Consider the following 19,716-nt stretch of genomic DNA (forward strand, 5'->3'; position numbering starts at 1 on the left):
TGGTGCATAATTCCTTTTTATAATTTTTTTTTTTTAGAGGCTGGGTTTCTCTGTGTAACGGCCCTAGCTGTCCTGGAACTAGGTCTGTAGACCAGGTTGGCCTCGAACTCACAGAGATCCGCCTGCCTCTGCCTCCCGAGTGCTGGGATTAAAGGTATGTGCCACCATGGCCCGGCTATTTCACAGTCTTTACGAGAATCTCCCACATGCCATTTTTTTCCCTTTTCCCACCCATCTTCAATAATACTTCCAGAATTCCATTTCTAAAGTGTGCATCTTTATTTATTGTGGCAATGTGTATGTGTATGATGAAATTTATCATTTTAATAATCTGGAGATACAGACTTTTAGTTTTTTATTCTGAGTTTTTATTTTTAGTTTTTAAATTATACCTTTCATTCATATGTGCACATGTGTGTGCACAAACACACAGAGTCAATTCTCTCTTTCTGCTATGTGTGTCTTGAAGGGACCAGTAGTGACTCAAGATACCCCAAGACCAAGTTCTCAGCACAAAGGAGATACATTTACCCCAAAGGAACAAAGGGCAGGGAGTAAGAGATAAAGACAGGAGACAGAGGACAGGGAAAGGAACATAGAAGGAGGGGTGAGCATTTGTTCTAGGGGGGTAAGGGACAAAGGACCGCCTCTGGAAAAGGAGGAGACAGAAGTGGCCTATGGGCAAATGGAAATTTATAAAGGTAAAAGGGAAATCCATGTTAGGATGAGTTGTTTAATTTTGATTGGGTATATTAATTAAGGTGGCCAAGAGGGACATTTGATTGTTGGACTTCAATACTTTGACAGTTGGACCTTGGTAGTCAACCTCAGGAGGAAGAAGTGGCCAAGTGAGGAAATAGACATTGATGGTTAGCTTAAGGAATGTAAGCTACTGGTTTATAGCAAGGTAGAGGGAATGGGGGAGAAAGGCAAGGTCTGCCAGAGTCATGTTTGCTATGCTCAAGCCAGCTAGAGTCCCTTCATGTCCCAAGGATCAAAGTCGGATCATCAGACATGGTGGCAAGCACCTTTACCCACTAGGCCATCTCTCTCACCTGTTAGAAGCATGTGTGAGTTTGCTCCTCCTTCAGAGGACCCACATTTGGTTCCTAGCACTCACATCTGGTGGCTAACAGCTGCTGCAGGTCCAAAGGATCGAATGCACTCTCTGGCCTTCACGGGCACTTGCATAGATTCACTCGGAAACACCCATATACACAAATACAAGTAAGAATGAAAATCAACTTTTAAGAATAAATATTTTTGTATATACTGAAGGTATCCAGTAGGATGTCATGAGATACATATATAGCAAAATGGTTAAGATGGTGAAACAAATTAGCATGCCCATCAGCACACACAGTTACCCATTATCACCCTGTAACAAGCACAGCTGTAACTCTTGACCATCCCTTTTCCCAGTCCCTGGTTGGTAACTACTATTCTGCTCTTGGTCTCCATAAATGTGACTGGTTTTGTTTTGTTTTGTTTGGTTTGGTTTGGTTTGATTTGGTTTGGTTTGGTTTGTTTTTTTGAGACAGGGTTTCTCTGTGTTGTTTTGGAGCCTGTCCTGGAACTAGCTCTTGTAGACCAGGCTGGCCTTGAACTCACAGAGATCTGATCTGAGTGCCTCTGACTCCCGAGTGCTGTGAAAATGTGACTGTTTTGGCATCTGGAATAGTCCCTTTGTGTCTGTTTTATTCTACTTAGCGTTATGTTACAAGGTTCGTCCACAATGTAGTATATCAAAATGTCATTCCTTTTTAACCTAGGTGCTGAGATTAAACCTAGGGCCTTGTGCATGGTAGACTCTATAACTGAGCCATACTCCTAACCCTCTGTCTTAGTTAAGGTTTCTATTGCCATGAAAAGACACCATGAGCATGTCAACTCTTATAAAGAAAAACATTACAGTTTCAGAGGTTTAGTCCATTTTCATCAGGGTGGGACATGGTGGTGTGCAGTAAGACATGGTGCTGGAGCTGAGAGTCCTACTCTTGATCAGCAGGCAACAGAAAGTAAACTGGACATGGCTTGAGGATATAAGAGACCTCAAAGCCTGCCTCTACTGTGACATACTTCTTCCAACAAAGCCATACCTACTCCAACAAAGCCATGTCTCACAATAGTACCACTCCCTTTGGAGGTCATTTCTTTCAAGCCATCTTACCCTCATTCTTTTCTAGGTTTCTAGGGCCAAATAACATTATATTGTATGGGCATATATTAGTGTTGATTCCAGTGTTTCGGATAGCTATCCATAGGCCTTTGTGGGTTTTTCTGGTTTGGGTTTTTTTTTTTTTGATTGTTTGCTTTTTCTTTTTGATTTTTTTTTTTTTTTTTTTTTTTTTTTTTTTTTTTTTTGGTTTTTTGAGACAGGATTTCTCTGCAGCTTTTTTTTTTTTTTTTTAAGAGCCTGTCCTGGAACTAGCTCTTGTAGACCAGGCTGGCCTCGAACTCACAGAGATTCGCCTGCCTCTGCCTCCCGAGTGCTGGGATTAAAGGCGTGCGCCACCACCGCCCGGCTTCTTTTTGATTTTTTGAGACAGGGTTTCTCTGTAGCTTTGGGGCCTGTCCCAGAACTAGCTCTTGCAGACTAGGCTGGGTTCCAACTCACAGAGATCCGCCTGCCTCTGCCTCCCAAGTGCTGGGATTAACGGCGTGCACCACCACTGCCTGGCTTTGGATTTTTCGTTGTTGTTTTGTTTTTTGTTTTTTATCTTTTGGCTATTGTGATTCTTTTATGAACATAGGGGTACAAATATCTTGGTTTTAGTTCTTTTGAATCTATATCTACAAGTAAAATTGCTGAGTCATTCAACAACCTCTGTTTTTGGGCAGGGCATGTTGGTGCACACCTTTAATCCCACCACTCAGGAAGCAGAGGCAGGCAGATCTCTGTAAGATACTATTCTGGTTTACATAGTGTCTTCCAGGCCAGCCAGGGCTGTATAGTGAGAGAGAGTCTGTCTCAAAAACAAAGCAAAAACAAAAACCAACAATGTATGTGTGAGGATGGGGGTGTGTCTTAACTAAAACATCCTGTTTCCAGCTATATCCAGGGCTTCGCCACTGACAGTGCTCAGGGTCCCCAACATTTCCAGGTCCTGGAGAACACTAGCTATTTTCTGCTTTTTGGATAATAGCCCCCATCATCCCATTGTGATTCTGACGTGTATGCCCCTAAAATTGATGTTTACCAATTTTGTCATTGTAAATTATTTTTGTTCTTGTCGTTTTAAGACAAGTTGACCATATATATATATATATATATATATATATATATATATCCAGCTTTTTCGTTTATATGAGTCAGGTTCTCGTGCTTATACAGCTGCCAGGCTTTAAAGTATTATTTTTCTATAAATTACTGCTTGTTTTGATTTGGATATGTAAACATTAATCAACATATGTCTAAACTTAATTTCCCATTGCATCAAAAATAGACAAAATTGAAGGCTAGTTAGATGGCTCAGCAGATAAAGGCACTTGTTACCAAGCCTGACAACCCAAGTTCTGCCCTCAGGACCAAAGGACCAAATAATGGAAAGATACACCTACACACACAAGCACACACACACATACACACACACACACACACACACACACACACACACACACATGTTAAGAAAAAAGAAAGAAAGAAAGAAAAAAATCCAGTGGGGCCTGTTGTAATCCCAGCTATTCAAGAAACTGGGTAGGAAGGTCGCAAATTCAACTCCAAACTGGGAAACTTAGTGAGAATTTGTCTCAAATTTAAAACAAAACAAAACAAAATGTCCCTCTATTATATATGAGACCTAGGTTCAATCCCTAAGTACTTCAAAATTAAAGAGAAAAAAAGAAAGGTTTCTCACACACCCTCCCGGGAGAATTATAAGTTTCCCTCTGAAGGCTTTTGTTATTGAGGCAGGACCAAAACACAGGGGAAATTAGGGGGACATGGGAAGGGAAGCTGTTGTAAACTTAATACGCCAGAAGCATAAATAAGTATATGTCTTCCCGCAATGTCAGAATTTATAAAACAACAGAACATTTGCAGGGTTTAGCTGTTTTAATGACAGTGTTTGTCATCTGTTACCACCTACCTTGGTAACTTGGCTAAGGTAAATACAGGTTCTTTATTCCAATCTTATTAATTTCTTAGTTAGAGTTTCTATGCTGTGAAGAGACACCACAATTATGGCAACTCTTTGGGATGTTTTGTTTTTGTTTTTAAAGATTTGTATATTATGTGTACAGTGCTTTGTCTGCATGTATGCCTGCAGCTCAGAAGAGGGCACCAGATCTTGTTATAGATGGCTGTGAGCCACCATATGGTTGTTGGAAATTGAACTCAGGACCTCTGGAAGAGCAGCCAGAAGCAGTGCTCTTAATCTCTAAGATTATCTCTGCAGCCCAACCATGGCAACTCTTATAATGGAAAATATTTAATTGGGGTGGATTACAGTTCAGAGGTTTAGTCTATACTTATCATGGTGGGAAGCATGGCGGCACACAGGTAGACATAGTCCTGGAGAGGTAGCTGAGAGTTCTACATCTGGACTGATGAAAGAATGACACTGGCCCTGGTTCAAGCATCTGAAACCTCAAAGCCCACCCTCAGTGACACAGTTCCTCTACAAGGCCACACCTACTCCAATAAAGCCACTCATCCCAATAGTGCCACTCCCTATGGGCCTATGGGGGCCATTTTCATTTAAACCACCAGGGTGTGTGTGTGTGTGTGTGTGTGTGTGTGTGTGTGTGTTTTAGAGAATGAACACCAGTCTAAAAACCTGCAGTAGGGGTTTTCAGAAAGGGACCGAGTCTGTATTGATAAAATAAACCAGACCAGCGCCAGAAGGTAGCTGCTACTGCAGCTACAGTTTGAGAATGATGATCTATTTCAGCTAGAGGGTGAAGACGAAATCTGGATCCAAGGGTGGGTCCAGGTTCCCTAGATGGGCCAACAGATAGATGGGAGGCAGTCAAGCAGACCAGGTCAACAGCAGGAAACCCAGCAGAGACTCCAGGACAGGGAGTTCTCTGGTTATTGGTCCTTGCCAGGCAAACCAAGAGTCAGATGATAGCTTTGTGTAGCCCATGCCATGACAGTATTCGGTATCCATTGCTTTGTGGGCTCTGGGTATTATTTCTTTCCCTTAGTCTGGCATGGTCTGCATGTTCTTGGACTTTGTTTCCCTGATGCTTTTTACTTTTATGTGCATGGGTATTGTACCTTCACATACACACCATGCAGTTTATGGAGGCCAGATGAGGGCACTGGATCCCCTAGAACCTGAGTTACAGATGGTTGCTAGCAATTGTTTGCTTGCTGAGACTCAAACCTGGTTCCTGTGGAAGGGCAGTCAGCACTCTTAATGCTGAGCCATCTCTTCAGCCCTCTTTGTGGTGGTTTGAATGAGAATGTTGCCATAGGCTATATTTGAATGCTTGCTGGAACTGTCTGGGAAGGATTTGGAGGTGTGGCCTTGTTGGAGGTATGCCACTGGAGGCTGGCTTTGAGGTTTCAACACCCCATTTCATTCCAAGACAGCTCTCTCTGCCTCATGGTAGTTATCCCAAAACACAAGCTCTGTGTGCCTGTATCATGGTGTTGTTATGGTAACAGAAAAGTAGCATAAACATCCCTGATATTCTAATAGACCCTTGTCCTCCTACATTCTCAATTCAAAGGGTAGCCCCCTTTCTACTCCCGGGAATGTAATTTATCAGTCTGTGGGGGATAGATGGTACCCGACAGATGATAAAATTTATGGGTTCACCCAGGGGCTGTGGTCATCTTTCTTCCTCAAAGTGGAATCAAGAGCTGCTTGTAAAATGGGGTCTCCTAGGGCAAGACACAGCCTAAACTGTTTCATACACTATGGGGTAACTTAGAACAAGGCACAGTCTGATGTCAACAAAGCCCTCACCACAATGACTGAAGCCTCCCACCAGCTGAGAAGCAAGAATTTCTCTCCAACAATATTTGCTATGAACATTGCCCCAACATACAGTCCCGTGTTGTGTGTGTGTGTGTGTGTGTTATGTAAAATAGCAAGGCTTAAGGCCTGAATGTACACAACCTTAGGGAGGGTCTAATTCATTTCCTCAGACATTTTCAGGAATTTTATTAAGACTGCCAACCCTATCTACAGTAAGTACACCCCATGTCCTGTAATCTAGTTTTACCTTATCAACTGTAATCTTGTGGATTGTGCTGCAGATATCATTCAGATTCCTCAGTAACCTTTTGAAGATAGCAATTTCAAAATCCACCCAAATTCTATATTTGACTATAGTGTGGGGAAAAGTAAAAATAAATGACAAACTGACTCTTCGAGAAGCCTATACTCTTCATGTACTGGAGAATGTCCCTCTGGGCTCCTCACTTCCTCTTAATCCCCTGTGTACGTCTATATTAAAGCATTACTATTAAACTGCGTCTGCTGGACGCTGGCTCTTCTGAAATTCTGAGAAGCACAAATCCTGGTTGGGCCTGATTCAAAGTCCCTAAAATGCACTTTTTTGGGGGGGAGAGGGGAGTAGGAGAGGGAAAGCCAGAGTATAACAACTTAGACAAGTTAGAACAAAACTATTTCAGAGGTGAATGACTCCAGAAGACACAGATTAGATTGTAAAAATGATGTCCTTTATCATCCAAGAGGCAGATACTGTCATCCTGGCTAGGTGTGCTTTATTCCAGTTTTCTTTCCCCAGCAAAAGTTCCAAAGAGGACTGAAAGCAATCTCTTTGATGGGTAAAGAAGTAAAGCAAATATGAAACTATCCAGGGTGCAGCCTCTCCTAGCTGATCTCCAAGTTCCTTTAAAATAGAGGTTCATGGGTCACAACCCCTTCAGGGATGCACAGCATATATCCTGCGTATCAGATATTTACATTATGATTGATAGCAGTAGCAAAATTATAGTTAGGAAGCAGCAACAAAATAGTTTTATGGTTAGGGGTCACCACGACATGAGAAACTGTATTAAAAGGTCGCAGCAGTAGGAAGGTTGAGAACCACTGCTTTAAAACAATCAGCACACCAGTGCGACATACTGATTGATAATCTGGTCTGCTTGATAGTCCATGGGCTCCATCTAGACGCTGGAAACAATTGGATTCCAGTCGCTAAAGCAACGGCTTTGTTTTTCCATACTTGCCAATTTTGTTTGCAGACGTTTTCAGACATGTCTTCCGCTTGTCTCTCAAGTTGTGGGTGAGGAAGGTCCCAGCTTCTCACATACTTTGCTTTGGCCGGTCAGAGCAACATAGTGAGTCCGTTTCAAAAAAACAAAAAACAAAAACAAAAAGAAATTCATCTTGATCTTACAGTACTGCATTTATCTTTGCAAGGCCTTCAAGACTTGTTTTGTTTTGTTTAACACACACACACACAAGCAAAAGAACATCAGCTCTGATAACCGGCAGAGCAAAGGAGGTGGGTGCTCAGAATGACCCTGTGCCGCGCAATGAACACCATGCCAAGTGTGTAGCAGACTCCTCCGGCCCGTGCGAGGCCTGCCGCGGCCCGAACAGTTTTTCCCCAGAAGTTTTTCATTTCAAACCAAGGGAAGAAGCCAGAAGCCCGTGACCCGGGGCCGACTCCAAAGGCTCCCCCCGGGAAACGGCGGGGGAAAGCACACAAGGAGAAGGGTGAGCTACGGGATCAGAGTCCAAAATCCAGACTGGGTCTTAGGCCGCCAAGCGACTCCACACCCCTTCCCTGCCCACAACACGGCTGATGACGAACTCAGGGTGCGACGGACGCACACGCAGCCCGCGCTCGCACGACACTACGTGCAGGGCAGCGCGAGGGAGTCCCGGTCCGACACCGGCGCGACTCGCGTCCCGCCTCCTCCGCTCCGCCACCCCCGCGACTCCGGGTCCGCCTCGGCGCGAGGCCTCCGCCGCAGCGAGGCTGCTGGCTCGGGGCCTGTCTCTTTAAGTGGTGGGGCCTGCGGGCCGCCCCTGCCGCCGCTGCCTAGGTGGCCCCGCGCGCCGCTTTTGAGGGGCGAGTCAAGATGGCGGCGGCTTTGGCTCTGTGAGGAAGACGGAAGAGGCGGTGGGGTAGGGAAGGCGGCTTCTAAGAAGACGTAGGGGTTTTCAGGTCGCCCGGAACGTTCGGAGTCTTCCCGACAGCGCTAGCTCGTCCGCTTCGGATGCTTTAAGCGGGAGGAGCTGAGCGGAGCGGAGGCTCCAGCGGCGGCGGCGGCAGGGCCAGGTACAAGGGAGGAAAACATGGCGGCGGCGGCCTGAGGAGGCGGCGGCGGCGCGGGAAGCGGCTCTGCGGAGGTCATGGCGGAGGCGGGAGCAGGGCTGTGAACCGAGCTGCCTCTCGTGTGAACGGCGGGTCGGTAGGCAGCTCAGTGCTGCGCGTCCCCGTCGGGGCTGCCGGGCGGCCGCGCTCACCCGGCCTGGACAATAGCGCCGAGGAGCGGGCGGCGAGCGAAGGCGGCGGCCCTGGGCTCGGACCCGGGAGCGGGCCATGCGAGCGGCGGCGCAGCTCCGCGGCGGCCAGCGGCGGCACTGAGGGCGCGGAGTTTCCCGTTTGCGGCCGCCCGCCTTTCCTGGACACAGTCCCCGGGCCACTCGGGCGGGGTCCCCGGCCGCCACGATGACCGACACCCGGCGGCGGGTGAAGGTCTACACGCTCAACGAGGACCGGCAGTGGGACGACCGAGGCACCGGCCATGTGTCCTCCGGCTACGTGGAGCGGCTGAAGGGCATGTCCCTGCTCGTCAGGGCCGAGAGCGACGGTAGGTGAAGCGCACTGGGGCCGGGGGAGCAGCGGCCCTCGGCCGGGAGTCTGGGCGGGAACGCCGCACGGGTCCCCAGGCCCGGCAGAGTTCGGCGGAGAACATTCGGGGTGTTTCCCTAACCCCGGAACCTTGCGGTCCTGAGAGTTCGAGCCGAGAGGGGCGCGGCGCGTTCGGCCGCCTTTTCGGTGGGGAAAGGTCGGAGACCTGGGACTCCGCGTGCTTTCGGCCCCGGCGTGACCTTGAGAAAGGCGCGGAACGACTCCGACCTGCCCGCCGTGGTTGAGCGACGGGAGACCTTGCTTGGAGCTGGTGAAGTTCATAGCTGTTGCACGCTTGGGAGAAAGTTCTGAGCCGCTGTTTTATTTGTGAACATTTCCCCGCTTACATCTTTCTGGTCCTCAGGGTCGGCGGTGCTGGTCTGTAAATCTGGCAACTCCACTAGACGGAGAAATTGCTGCTTCGCCTTGCGAGGACCCCTTTGATTTCTCCGCTGTTGGGTGTCTTTTTCACAAAAAAGGGAAGGGTGTTATTATTGTTGCCGTGTTGTGTTTGGAGGCAGTTTGTTTGTTTGTTTTTCTGTGTAGCCCTGGCTGTCTTGGAACTAGCTCTTGTAGACCAGGCTGACCTCGAACGCAGAGATCCGCCTGCCTCTGCCTCCCGAGTGCTGGGATTAAAGTGCGCCAGCAGGCCTGGCCAAGAAAGGAAGACTTTGTAATTCTACTGTGGGAACTCGTGGACTTTTGGAACATTTTATTGCAAGATTTTCTGATTGCTTAAGCGTATGGTCCTCATTTGGTTCAACTAACAGGTGGGGAGAAGTATTTTTGAAACTTGAGTTTTCCCTCCTGCTTTCTCTTAGGTCTATTGAAACAGTCTTCAGGGTTCAAAGACCAAGTTGTTCAAAATAACGGCTTTATGTTTTTTGACCTGTTTTGACAGGGTTTCTCTGTGTAACCCTGGCTGCCTTGGAACTCTATCTGTAGGCCAGGCTGGCCTCAAATTCAGAGATTCGTCTGCCTCTGCCACCCGAGTGCTGGGATTTAAGATGTGTGCCACAACCACCCGGCTCGGCTTCTCATTTTAAATTACTAGTTTCTTCAGGGTTTACCCTTTTCTTTGCCTACATTCTGTGAATTTCACTTAACAAAAGAAAATATATATGTTGGGCAAAACTTTTAAAGTTGTTTCTTTATAAATATAGTTACCTTGTTGCATTAATCGGAGGGACCAGGCAATTTAGTATGTTTGTAGTTGTTTCGTATCTAATTTATTACAAATTTATTTCAAAGATTTGTGGGCTTTGGTTTTGTTTTGTTTTTTTGTTTTTCGAGAGAGGGTTTCGTTGTGGTTTTAGAGCCTGACCTGGAACTAGCTCTTGTAGACCAGGCTGTCCTCGAACTCACAGATATCCTCCTGCCTCTGCCTCCGGATTGCTGGGATTAAAGGCTTGCGCCAAATGCACCGCCCGGCTCAAAGATTTGTATTCTTTGGACTATACCCAGAACTCATTCGGTGAAAAACAAGATTCTTCTGGTTGTAATTGAAGTTGTAGAAACATTTGAATTGGAAAATGGTAATTTGGAGTATAGTGCCTATAGGTTATCTTGATAAAGATACCCCAAATGAGTTAGCAGTGGTAAAAAGTTACTTCTATGGGTATTTTTAAAAGTTTCTAACATGAGAGGCAAGCAGTTCTAGGTGAATTGGAAGCCAGCCTGGGTCTACATAAAGTTCTAGGCCAGCCAGAATTACATAGTGAGACTTGGTCTAAAAAGAAGTTTACAGTAGGTCTAGTTTTCAGAGCTGAGTTCTTATTTGGCGTTAAAATACAAGTTGAATGTGTAGGTGACTGTCGCACTTCCACCGCTACATTTTGTGTGTGGAAAACTTCCTTATAGTAAATTGGAAATAGAGGTTAACACCTAGTCAAGTTAGCTGCTTATTTTGAGGGTGGGCTGACTAGAAATAGAATCCTCTAGGGTCTTGAACATGCTAGGCTACCGCTGAACTACCTCCAGCAAACACCCAGTTAGATATTTTGATTTAACTATGTGTAGGCTTTAGACCAATTTGTTGAATTTCTTCACACCAATCTGCTTTATTTGATTATACAAATACCCTTTTGTTGGTTTTTGAGAAAGAGTTTCCTGTAGTACCAGGCTGGAATCAGACACGTAGTCAAAAATCTGGAAGCCGGGCAGTGGTGGTGCACGCCTTTAATCCCAGCGCTCTGGAGGCAGAGGCAGGCGGATCTCTGTGAGTTCAAGGCCAGCCTGGTCTATAAGAGCTAGTTCCAGGACAGGCTTCAAAGCTACAGAGAAACCCTGTCTCGAAAAACCAAATAAATAAATAAATCTGGATGTCCTGGTGCTTCCATCTCTACTTTCCCAAGTCCTGGGATTGTAAATCTACTTCCTCATCCAACCTCTTTGTTTTGATTTAGAGCCATTCTCTCTATCTGTTCTTCCTATCTCCTGCCTCTGCTCCTTCTGTTGGGATTACTGGCAGTGAGCTACCACAGCCAACCAGTTTACAAAGACCTTTTGAAAGGATAAGCTTAATGCCACACTTCTTGAAGAATCTCTTCTAACAAGATTTTGTAAAGGTCTGGTGTTTTTATGCCCTTTTATGTTTTTATCACTCAGGAAATAGCCTCTAAACACCTTTCTTCCATTTGGAATTTTGACGTTCTAATTTACTAGAATAGGTAAAATGGTTTTTATTTTTACCCAAGTGGGAAAAGAGCTAAACAAAATTATTGATTTGCCTTGTAAATTTGTGTTAAGAGGGAAAGCGAATTCCAAAGAATGGATTTAAGATGGGTGTGGTGCCATATTCCTAACTCCACTTCTCAGGAAGCAAGGCAGGAGATCAAGTTCAGGGCCTACATAGTAAAACTTTCACTAAACAACAAAGAAAAAAATGGACTTAGAAAAATTGAGAGATACTTGTGATGAGGTCTATAGTTTTATTACTAAAGCTTTTTCCCTATAGATAAATTCCAAGCAAGATTAGAAATAGACTATTGAGTACCTCCTATGTACCAGGGCCTCTTTAAGCAATTCACTTGTATTTACTGAAATAATTCTTAAAACGATTCTCAAATGTGGGTTCTATAATTAGCCATGTTTTATAGATAATTTAGAGTCTGAGGTAATAATTGTAGGTTGGTACAAATTCAGCCTAGGATGGTGATCTGTATTTTAGTGAGAAATTTAGCCTACAGCTTAAAGCACTTACAGCTACTTATGTTGAATGTAATTTTTTATGCCTATGTTATGGTTTGTTTGTGTGCTATTTTATTCTTGGCCTCAAGGATTATTTCAAAGGAAACAAAATTTGAGTTTACTCTGCAGATACTTTAATTTTGTTATAGGCAAAATTTCATGTATCCTGGGCTGGATTTATGTACAGTGTTCTGCCTGCATATATGCTTGCAGGCCAGAAGAGGGTACCATATCTCATTACTTATGGTTGTGAGCCACCATGTGGTTGCTGGGAATTGAACTCAGGACCTTCAGAAGAGCAGGCAGTGCTCTTAATCACTGAGCCAACTCTCCAGCCCCACCTTCTATTTCTGATCCTGCCTCCATTTTCTCGTGTTATGCTTTCCTGCTTTATCTACGTGGTTCTAGAGATCAAACCTTGGGCTCCATGAGTGCTAGACAAGCAGCAGTTGAGCCTTGAGCTCAGCCCCAAGATAAGTTTCATTTTATTGATTGATTGAGATAGGATCCTACCTATTGTGTAGCCCTGGATGCTTAAAAGTTATGACATCTGCTGCTAGTTTAGATCACCCATTATTGTTTCCTTCTCCATTCTGTTACATATAATTAATTGAGAAATTTTCCATTGTGATGGTCAACGAAGGCATTTCTTTTTTAAAGCTTTTTTTTATTTTGTGTATGTAGGTGTTTTACCTACATATATGTATGTGTATGTGTACCACATGCATACCTGGTTCCCTTGAAAGTCAAAAGGATTCCTTGGACCCAGAGTTAGACTTTGAGCTACCAGGTGGATTCTGAAATCAGTAGCAGCAAGTGATCTTAACCATTGAACCATCTCTCCAGCTCAGCATTTTTTGCTTTGTTTTGTTTTCAGGTGGTTTCAAAGACTGGCCTCGAATACTATCCTTCCAATTATTTCCTAAGGGCAGGAACTGCAGACATAAGTGTCTGCAACCGTCTGGCAAATAGAAAGTGTGGTCTTCAATAAAGTGGCTCGTTGTCTAGTAGAAAATTAAGATTAGAGATGGATATGGTGCACAAATTAATAATCTAACCCTTCCTCATAATCTGAGTGTTTGGGAAGCTGAAGCAGAAGTATCCCTACTTCTAGATTAGTTTAAGCTTCTTTCTCAAAAAAGAAGAAAGGGAAAGTATTGTGGATGGGTTGGACCTCTAGTAATTGTGTTGTCCTGGCCGGGCAGTAGTGGCGCACGCCTTTAATCCCAGCACTCGGGAGGCAGAGGCAGGCGGATCTCTGTGAGTTCAGGCCAGCCTGGTCTACAAGATAGTTCCAGGACAGACTCCAAAGCTACAGAGAAACCCTGTCTCAAAAAAAAAAAAGTTACCCTGTCGCTGTCCCCCCAACACCCTGAAAGAATCCTTCAAAAACATTGACTGTTATATGGTAACATTCTTTTTTCTATGAATATGTTTTTCCGATTATTTTTTTTTGAGAATTTAGCAGTGTGGAGGCATCTATGTGTAATTCGGGTACTAGGGCTACATACTGATTTTTGGTCCATCCTGTTCTAAATAATGAATAGCAATGCTCGGTCTCAAAAACAAAAATCATTATAAAACTGATGAAACATAAGATAATTGTTTTCTAAATTTTTGAAATACAATGGTTTGTGGGAAGTCCTTCTGTATATGTGTTACTTTTATTGGTTGATGAATAAAACTGTTCAGGCAATGGCTTAGCAGAGTAAAGCCAGGCGGGAAATCAGAACAGATATATAGAGACAGTAGACTGAGTCAGGGAGACACCATGTAGCTGCCAAAGGAGAGAGATGTTGGAACCTTACTAGTAGGCCACAACCTCATGGTGATAAATATGTAAGAGTTAGTTAATAAGAAACTTGAGCTAATAGGCCAAACGGTTTTGTAATTAACATAGTTTCTGTGTGATTATTCAGGTCTGGGTGGCCAGAACGTAAAAGCAGTCTCCAATAACGGGTTTGAACCCAGGACTGTACGTGCTAGGCAAGTGCGTTACCACTGAGCTGCATCCTGACCCCTGAATTTTTTTTCTTTTCTGTTGTCTGTCCATCCATCTGCCTGCCCATCTGCACAGTGGTGTGGGAAGCAGGTTCTCTCCTTCTACTTTGTGGGCACAGGTGATAAAACTCAGGTTGTCAGGCTACTATTAGCTAAGTACCTTTACCCTGTGAGCCTTATTGCTCACCCTGAAGTAAACTTTGTGTTGTGTTAATTTCCTTGTTCGGTGTCACAGAGTCTGCCTTAGTTATTTTTAAATTGCTGTGATAAAACTCCGATGATCAAAACAACCTAGAAAGGGTCCCTGGATTTCATTCTTACTCAGTAGGCATCTGCTGGCAGACACACCCTCCTTTTTAAAATTAGATTTTTGTGCTGTTTTGTATGCACCATCTGCGTGTGTTTTTCGATGCCAGAAAACATTGGAAGAGGGCATCAGATCCCCTGGAACTGGAGTTACAAGTGGTTGTAAGGTGCTGGGAATTGAACTCAGGTCCTCTGTGGAAAGCAGTAAATGTTTTTAACTGCTATGCCATCTCTCCAGCCCCCAAATACCCTTTTCTTTAGTAAAAAAAAAAAAAAAAGTCATTTTCCTCTGTTTTATAGTAGGTCTTGTGTGATATTCTGTGTTCCGACCATGATTTAATGTTGCACTTTGTTTCCCTGTTAACTTGCTGAAGGATAATGTCAACCTAGCCAGTTTTAGAATTGATAAAGTTGGATTTGGCATTTCTTCATACAAAGGATGACTTCCTTGCACATGCCAGGCAAGTGTTCTACACTGAGCTTATAAAATCATACCTTTGTTCTTTACGTAAGGTTGCCTGGACAGCATCAAGAACTGTGTTTTGAGTGGGCATGGTGGTGCACCCCTGTAATCCCAGTTCTTAGGAACCTGAGGCAAGAGAATGGCTCAGTTTGAGGCTTTCTTGGCCTTTACTAAGAACTGTCTCAACCCCTTCCACCTCACCAAATATGTTTTTCCCTTTATCCCTGAACTCAAGTGATTGATTCTCCTCCCTCAGCCGCTTAAGTATATGGACTATCTGGTTTTAAAAATAGGGTTCTTCTGTTTGGTTTCTACTTAAAGTTGTTGGTATGACATTTGTGTATGAGGTGAGGATAATGTGTATGCTTGCACGTGTGGAGGTCAGAAGGGTCTAATATGTGGTTCCTACTGAGCTCAGGATATTAGACTTGGCAACAAGCATAGCCATCTCACCAGCCCTACTTTTTAAGTATTGTGAAGTATTTTTACATATCTGAGTTACTTGTGTAAAAATCAAACAGATTGGATTTTGTTAATTGAGGCATGAAGGAATGGAGACAGACATTCAAGGTAGCACAGCTCACTGACTACTGAGGCTTAAATTAGGCTCAGCCTAATGAAATTTTGTATAGTCTGTCTCTACCTGCCCTATAATTTGAAAAAGAGACATTTGGGTAGGAAGGGTTTTTCTTAGGTTTTTTTTTTTTTTGTTTTCATTTTTGACTGTTCTAGTGAGGGGAAGCATGGCTGTTCTCCTAAGTTGGTATTAGTATAGAATCTTGCCTACAGTATGGGGTGTATTTAGTTATCCATAGCTCAGTGTCAGTCATGAAAGTACACTTAAAAGTACATTTTTAAATTTGAGTACAACAGCTTTGTAAAGACTAACGGTGGATTAATCAAAACTTTAATATCTGAATGTGATAACTTCTGCAAGTTTGAGGGCCATTATACTTGAAGGGATCTGAGTGTTATAGGGCAGACCTAAATACTATACCATTAAATTTTTGTTTTTACTTTTAGTTATGAGAAGGGTTGTGCTAATGAGTGTGGTGCTCATGGAGGCTAGACAATTTGCATGGAATGCTGACTAAGCATGATACTAAGCAGTATCATGAGCTTTATGCTTGTAATGTAGACCTGTATCACCATTGCCAAAGCTCCATTTCCTGTTACAAATGGTTGTCAGTTAAAAATCCAAGTTATTGGGGCTGTCAAGATGGCTCAGCGGTTAAGAGCATTGCCTGCTCTTCCGAAGGTCCTGAGTTTAATTCCCAGCAACATGGTGGCTCACAACCATCTGTAATGAGATCTGGTGCCCTCTTCTGGCCTGCAGGCATGTACACAGACAGAATATTGTATAGTTAATAAATAAATAAATATTTAAAAAATCCAAGTTATTAAGTGCTGGTTTTATACTAGATATTGGGGTTAGGCCCTTCATATAAATTTTTAGTGAATACCCATAGCATTGGTTTTGTTTGGTTGGTTGATTGGGTATTTATTTATTTATTTTTGGTTTTTCAGGACAGGGTTTCTCTGTAGCTTTGGAGTCTGTCCTGGAACTAGCTCTTGTAGACCAGGCTGGCCTTGAACTCACAAAGATTCACCTATCTCTGCCTCCCAAGTGCTGGGATTAAAGGCGTGTGCCACCACTGCCTGGCTAGCATTGTTTTTTCTAACCATAAGTTTTAATGTTTTGATTCTTTGGATAGCTACACACACACACACACACACACACACACACACACTCTCTAAACAAGAAACTGGGGGAGGAGTTGTTTGTTTTCTTTATTCAATGCTTTTTTTTGAGGTATTAGGAACTGAACTTGGGGCCTTGTACAATCAGTGATTGTTGAGCTACACAACAACAACCCTTTTTGCTCAAAATTTTAATTATGTGTATGTGTGTGGATCTGTGCAAGTGAATTCTAGTGTCAGAAGAATCAGATCCCCTGGAGCTAGAAGTACAGGAAATCTGCTGGGAATCTAACTCTGGTCCTCTGAGGCATAGTGCATGTTCTTAACTGCTGAGCCATCTTTCCGCCATTCTTTTTACTTTCTATTTTGAAATGAGTTTCTCTCACCTGGCTCACATAGGCCTTGATTTTGCCTCTCTCTGCCTTAGCCTCAAGTAACCTGTTGTCACTAGACTGGAGTCTAAAGATTTTCTTGGATTCTACTATCAAATTCCTGTTAAACAAAAGTGGGGAAAATAGCATTGAAGAAACAGTATTAAACACAATGGTTAAAAACCATGAACTCTAGAGCCAAACAGTCTTACCCTTATCCTTATTTGGTTTTGCACTATCTCTGCCCATTTTTCCTATATTTAAAAAAAAAAATGGGTTTGCGTTGTGGGTCTGTGCATGTTCACATGGGCTCAGGAAGAGATTGGGTAACCCATAGGAGTCAGTTCAGTTCTTCCATTATGTAGGTCCCAGGGATCTACTCTAACTCACATTTGTCATGCTTGGAGCTTGATGGACCTTAAGGGGGGAAAAAACCTTTAATTGTATGCCCCCATTAGTTTAGAGTTCTGAGACTTTCTATGACACTTTCTGAGAAACACTAGCAACCCGCACCCTTAGCCCCAACCCATTGAAGTGTGTGACAACAAATCACAAGAAAACCCTGTTTACTTTATAGGAGGAACCATGACGATCTGTTGGTTATCTGTTATTGGTATACTGGTATATTTTATCAGTGTTAGGTTCTACCAAACTCTCATAAAAGTAGCACAATATTCCACTCTGTATTCCCTTTTGGTGGCATTTCTGAAGATTTTAATTAGAATGCCATTGTTCTTGCGTTGGGTATCCCATACAATTTATTTGGGTTTTATCCATTAATGTTTACCATATTGGAAACTAAAACTGAGACTTAGATATTTATTCACTTAAAAATAATGATGTTTTATATTACACATTAATAATGGTTAGATTGTTTTCTTTTCAATTTTTGAGATAGGGCCTATGTTTTTGTGTAGCTCTGCCTGTCCTGGAACTCACTATGTAGGCCAGAAACCTATTTGCCTCTGCCTCCTAGATACTGTGATTAAAGATGTGTGCTACCATGCATAGCCCTAGATGTGTTTTTTTCATGAGTTGGAGTAGGAAAGGACTGTCCTAAATTTTTACTGCAGTTGTTACTAAGAAGTTACTCCCGTCAGAAACGTGTTGCTTTTGATAAGAGTCTTTTCTGTTTTTATTAATGATACTGAAGTTATTTTTATTATTTTTTTGTTTTATTATTTTATATGTATGGATGTTTTGCCAACATGGATTTAAGTGCCACGTGCATGCCTGGTGCCTGTGGAAGCCAGAGGAGGGTGTCAGATCCACTGGAACTGTGAATTCCAGATGGTTGTTAGCTGCCATATAGGTGCTGAGAACTCAACCCCAGTCTTCTGTGGGAGTGGCAGCTATCTTAAACACTGAGTCATCTCTCCAGTCCCAGGATCATACTTTTTTTTCTCCTGTTGGCGTGGTAAATGCCTCCTACATAAAATTAAACTCTTATGTCAGGATCTACACCATACATTGTGATAGAATTACTATTTGGGGTCTGTAGCTAACTGACATTAACATCGCATAATTGGAGCCTGTTTGTTGTTCTTTTTAAGATCTTTTGAGACAGGGTTTCCCTGTGTAGCTGTAGCGGTCCTGAAACTCTGTAGATCCATCTGCCTCCTGAGTGCTGGGATTCAGTAGGCTGGACAAGTGTTCATAAGTTATATAAGTGCTGTTAGATGGCAGACACAGACAGTTAGGTAGACTGGCATAAGTAAACTGTAAATGCAGGGCCAAAATAGTTTATTGGTTTTTTTTGTTTTGTTTTGTTTTTGTTTTTAGTTATATTAGTTAACCTCAACATTGTAGAACTGTTTTCCAAGTTTCAACCTATGTACTAGCTGGGGAATAGGCATGAGAGACCAAACTGGAGTTCCTTTTTTTTTTTTTTAACTTTATTTACTCTATACATCTTTCACATTATGCATCTTTTTTTTTTTTTTTTTTTTTTTTTTTTTTTGGTTTTTCGAGACAGGGTTTCTCTGCAGCTTTTAGAGCCTGTCCTGGAACTAGCTCTTGTAGACCAGGCTGGTCTCGAACTCACAGAGATCCGCCTGCCTCTGCCTCCCGAGTGCTGGGATTAAAGGCGTGCGCCACCACCGCCCGGCTCACATTATGCATCTTGATCCCATTCATTTTCCCATTCCTTTGCATCTACCCTCTGCCCCTGCAAACTCCCCAAAATTAAAACAAAATTTAAGACAAAAAAGGAAAAGATTCAAAATCTCATCATGTAAGCTCTGTGACACATGACATAGTAAGTCATGCAATAAACTCTTATATCCATATATCTTTACTTGAAAGTGTTAATGTAAAGGGTCATTGATCTGGATAGAGGCTTCTGCTTTTTTTTTAATTGATATTTATTGAGCTCTACATTTTTCTCTGTTTCCCTCCGTGCCTCTCCCCTCCCCCAAGGTCCCAATGCTCCCAATTTACTCAAGAGATCTTGTCTTTTTCTACTTTCTACTTCCTATGTAGATCAGATCTATGTAAGTCTCTCTTGATGTCCTCATTGTTGTCTAAGTTCTGGAATTGTGGTTTGTAGGAGCCTCTGGTTTCTACTACACTAATGATACTGGGCCCTTACTGGGATTCTTCTTGACTATCCTGTTGTTGCCCTTTGTTATGAAGATCCTGCAGCTTTGGGTCTATAGGTCAGGCCCTTTCAAGTGCACCAGCAGATCATAGATGGGGTGGATGTTGGTGTGGGCCAAGTCATAACCCTGGTTCTGGGCCTGGGCAGTGCAGTGGTCAGGCAGCCAGTTCTCTGTCCTCCCCACCTTCAGCACTGGCATGTGCCCCCCCCCCATTCACCCCTTGTAGCAATGAGCGAGGGGTGGGGCTAGTTCTGCATTAGCATGCTCAGGTGAGGTACAAGGGACAGCCCTCCCACTT

At 43.4% G+C, this 19,716-nt stretch overlaps 1 protein-coding gene across 2 annotated transcripts in view; it reads left to right on the plus strand.

Annotated features, from left to right (window-relative positions):
* Positions 1 to 7,785: 7,785 nt before the first annotated feature.
* Ppp4r3a (protein phosphatase 4 regulatory subunit 3A) overlaps positions 7,786 to 19,716 on the plus strand; it is a 45,574-nt gene continuing 33,643 nt past the window's right edge. For both annotated transcript variants that reach the window (XM_038335914.2, XM_038335915.2), the window contains exon 1: positions 7,786 to 8,746. In XM_038335914.2, the coding sequence (XP_038191842.1) occupies positions 8,605 to 8,746 (142 nt within the window). In that variant the 5' untranslated portion in view covers positions 7,786 to 8,604. The remainder of the gene's footprint in view (positions 8,747 to 19,716) is intronic.

This window comes from Arvicola amphibius, chromosome 7 (genome assembly GCF_903992535.2).
Source record: "Arvicola amphibius chromosome 7, mArvAmp1.2, whole genome shotgun sequence".
Taxonomy (NCBI): domain Eukaryota; kingdom Metazoa; phylum Chordata; class Mammalia; order Rodentia; family Cricetidae; genus Arvicola; species Arvicola amphibius.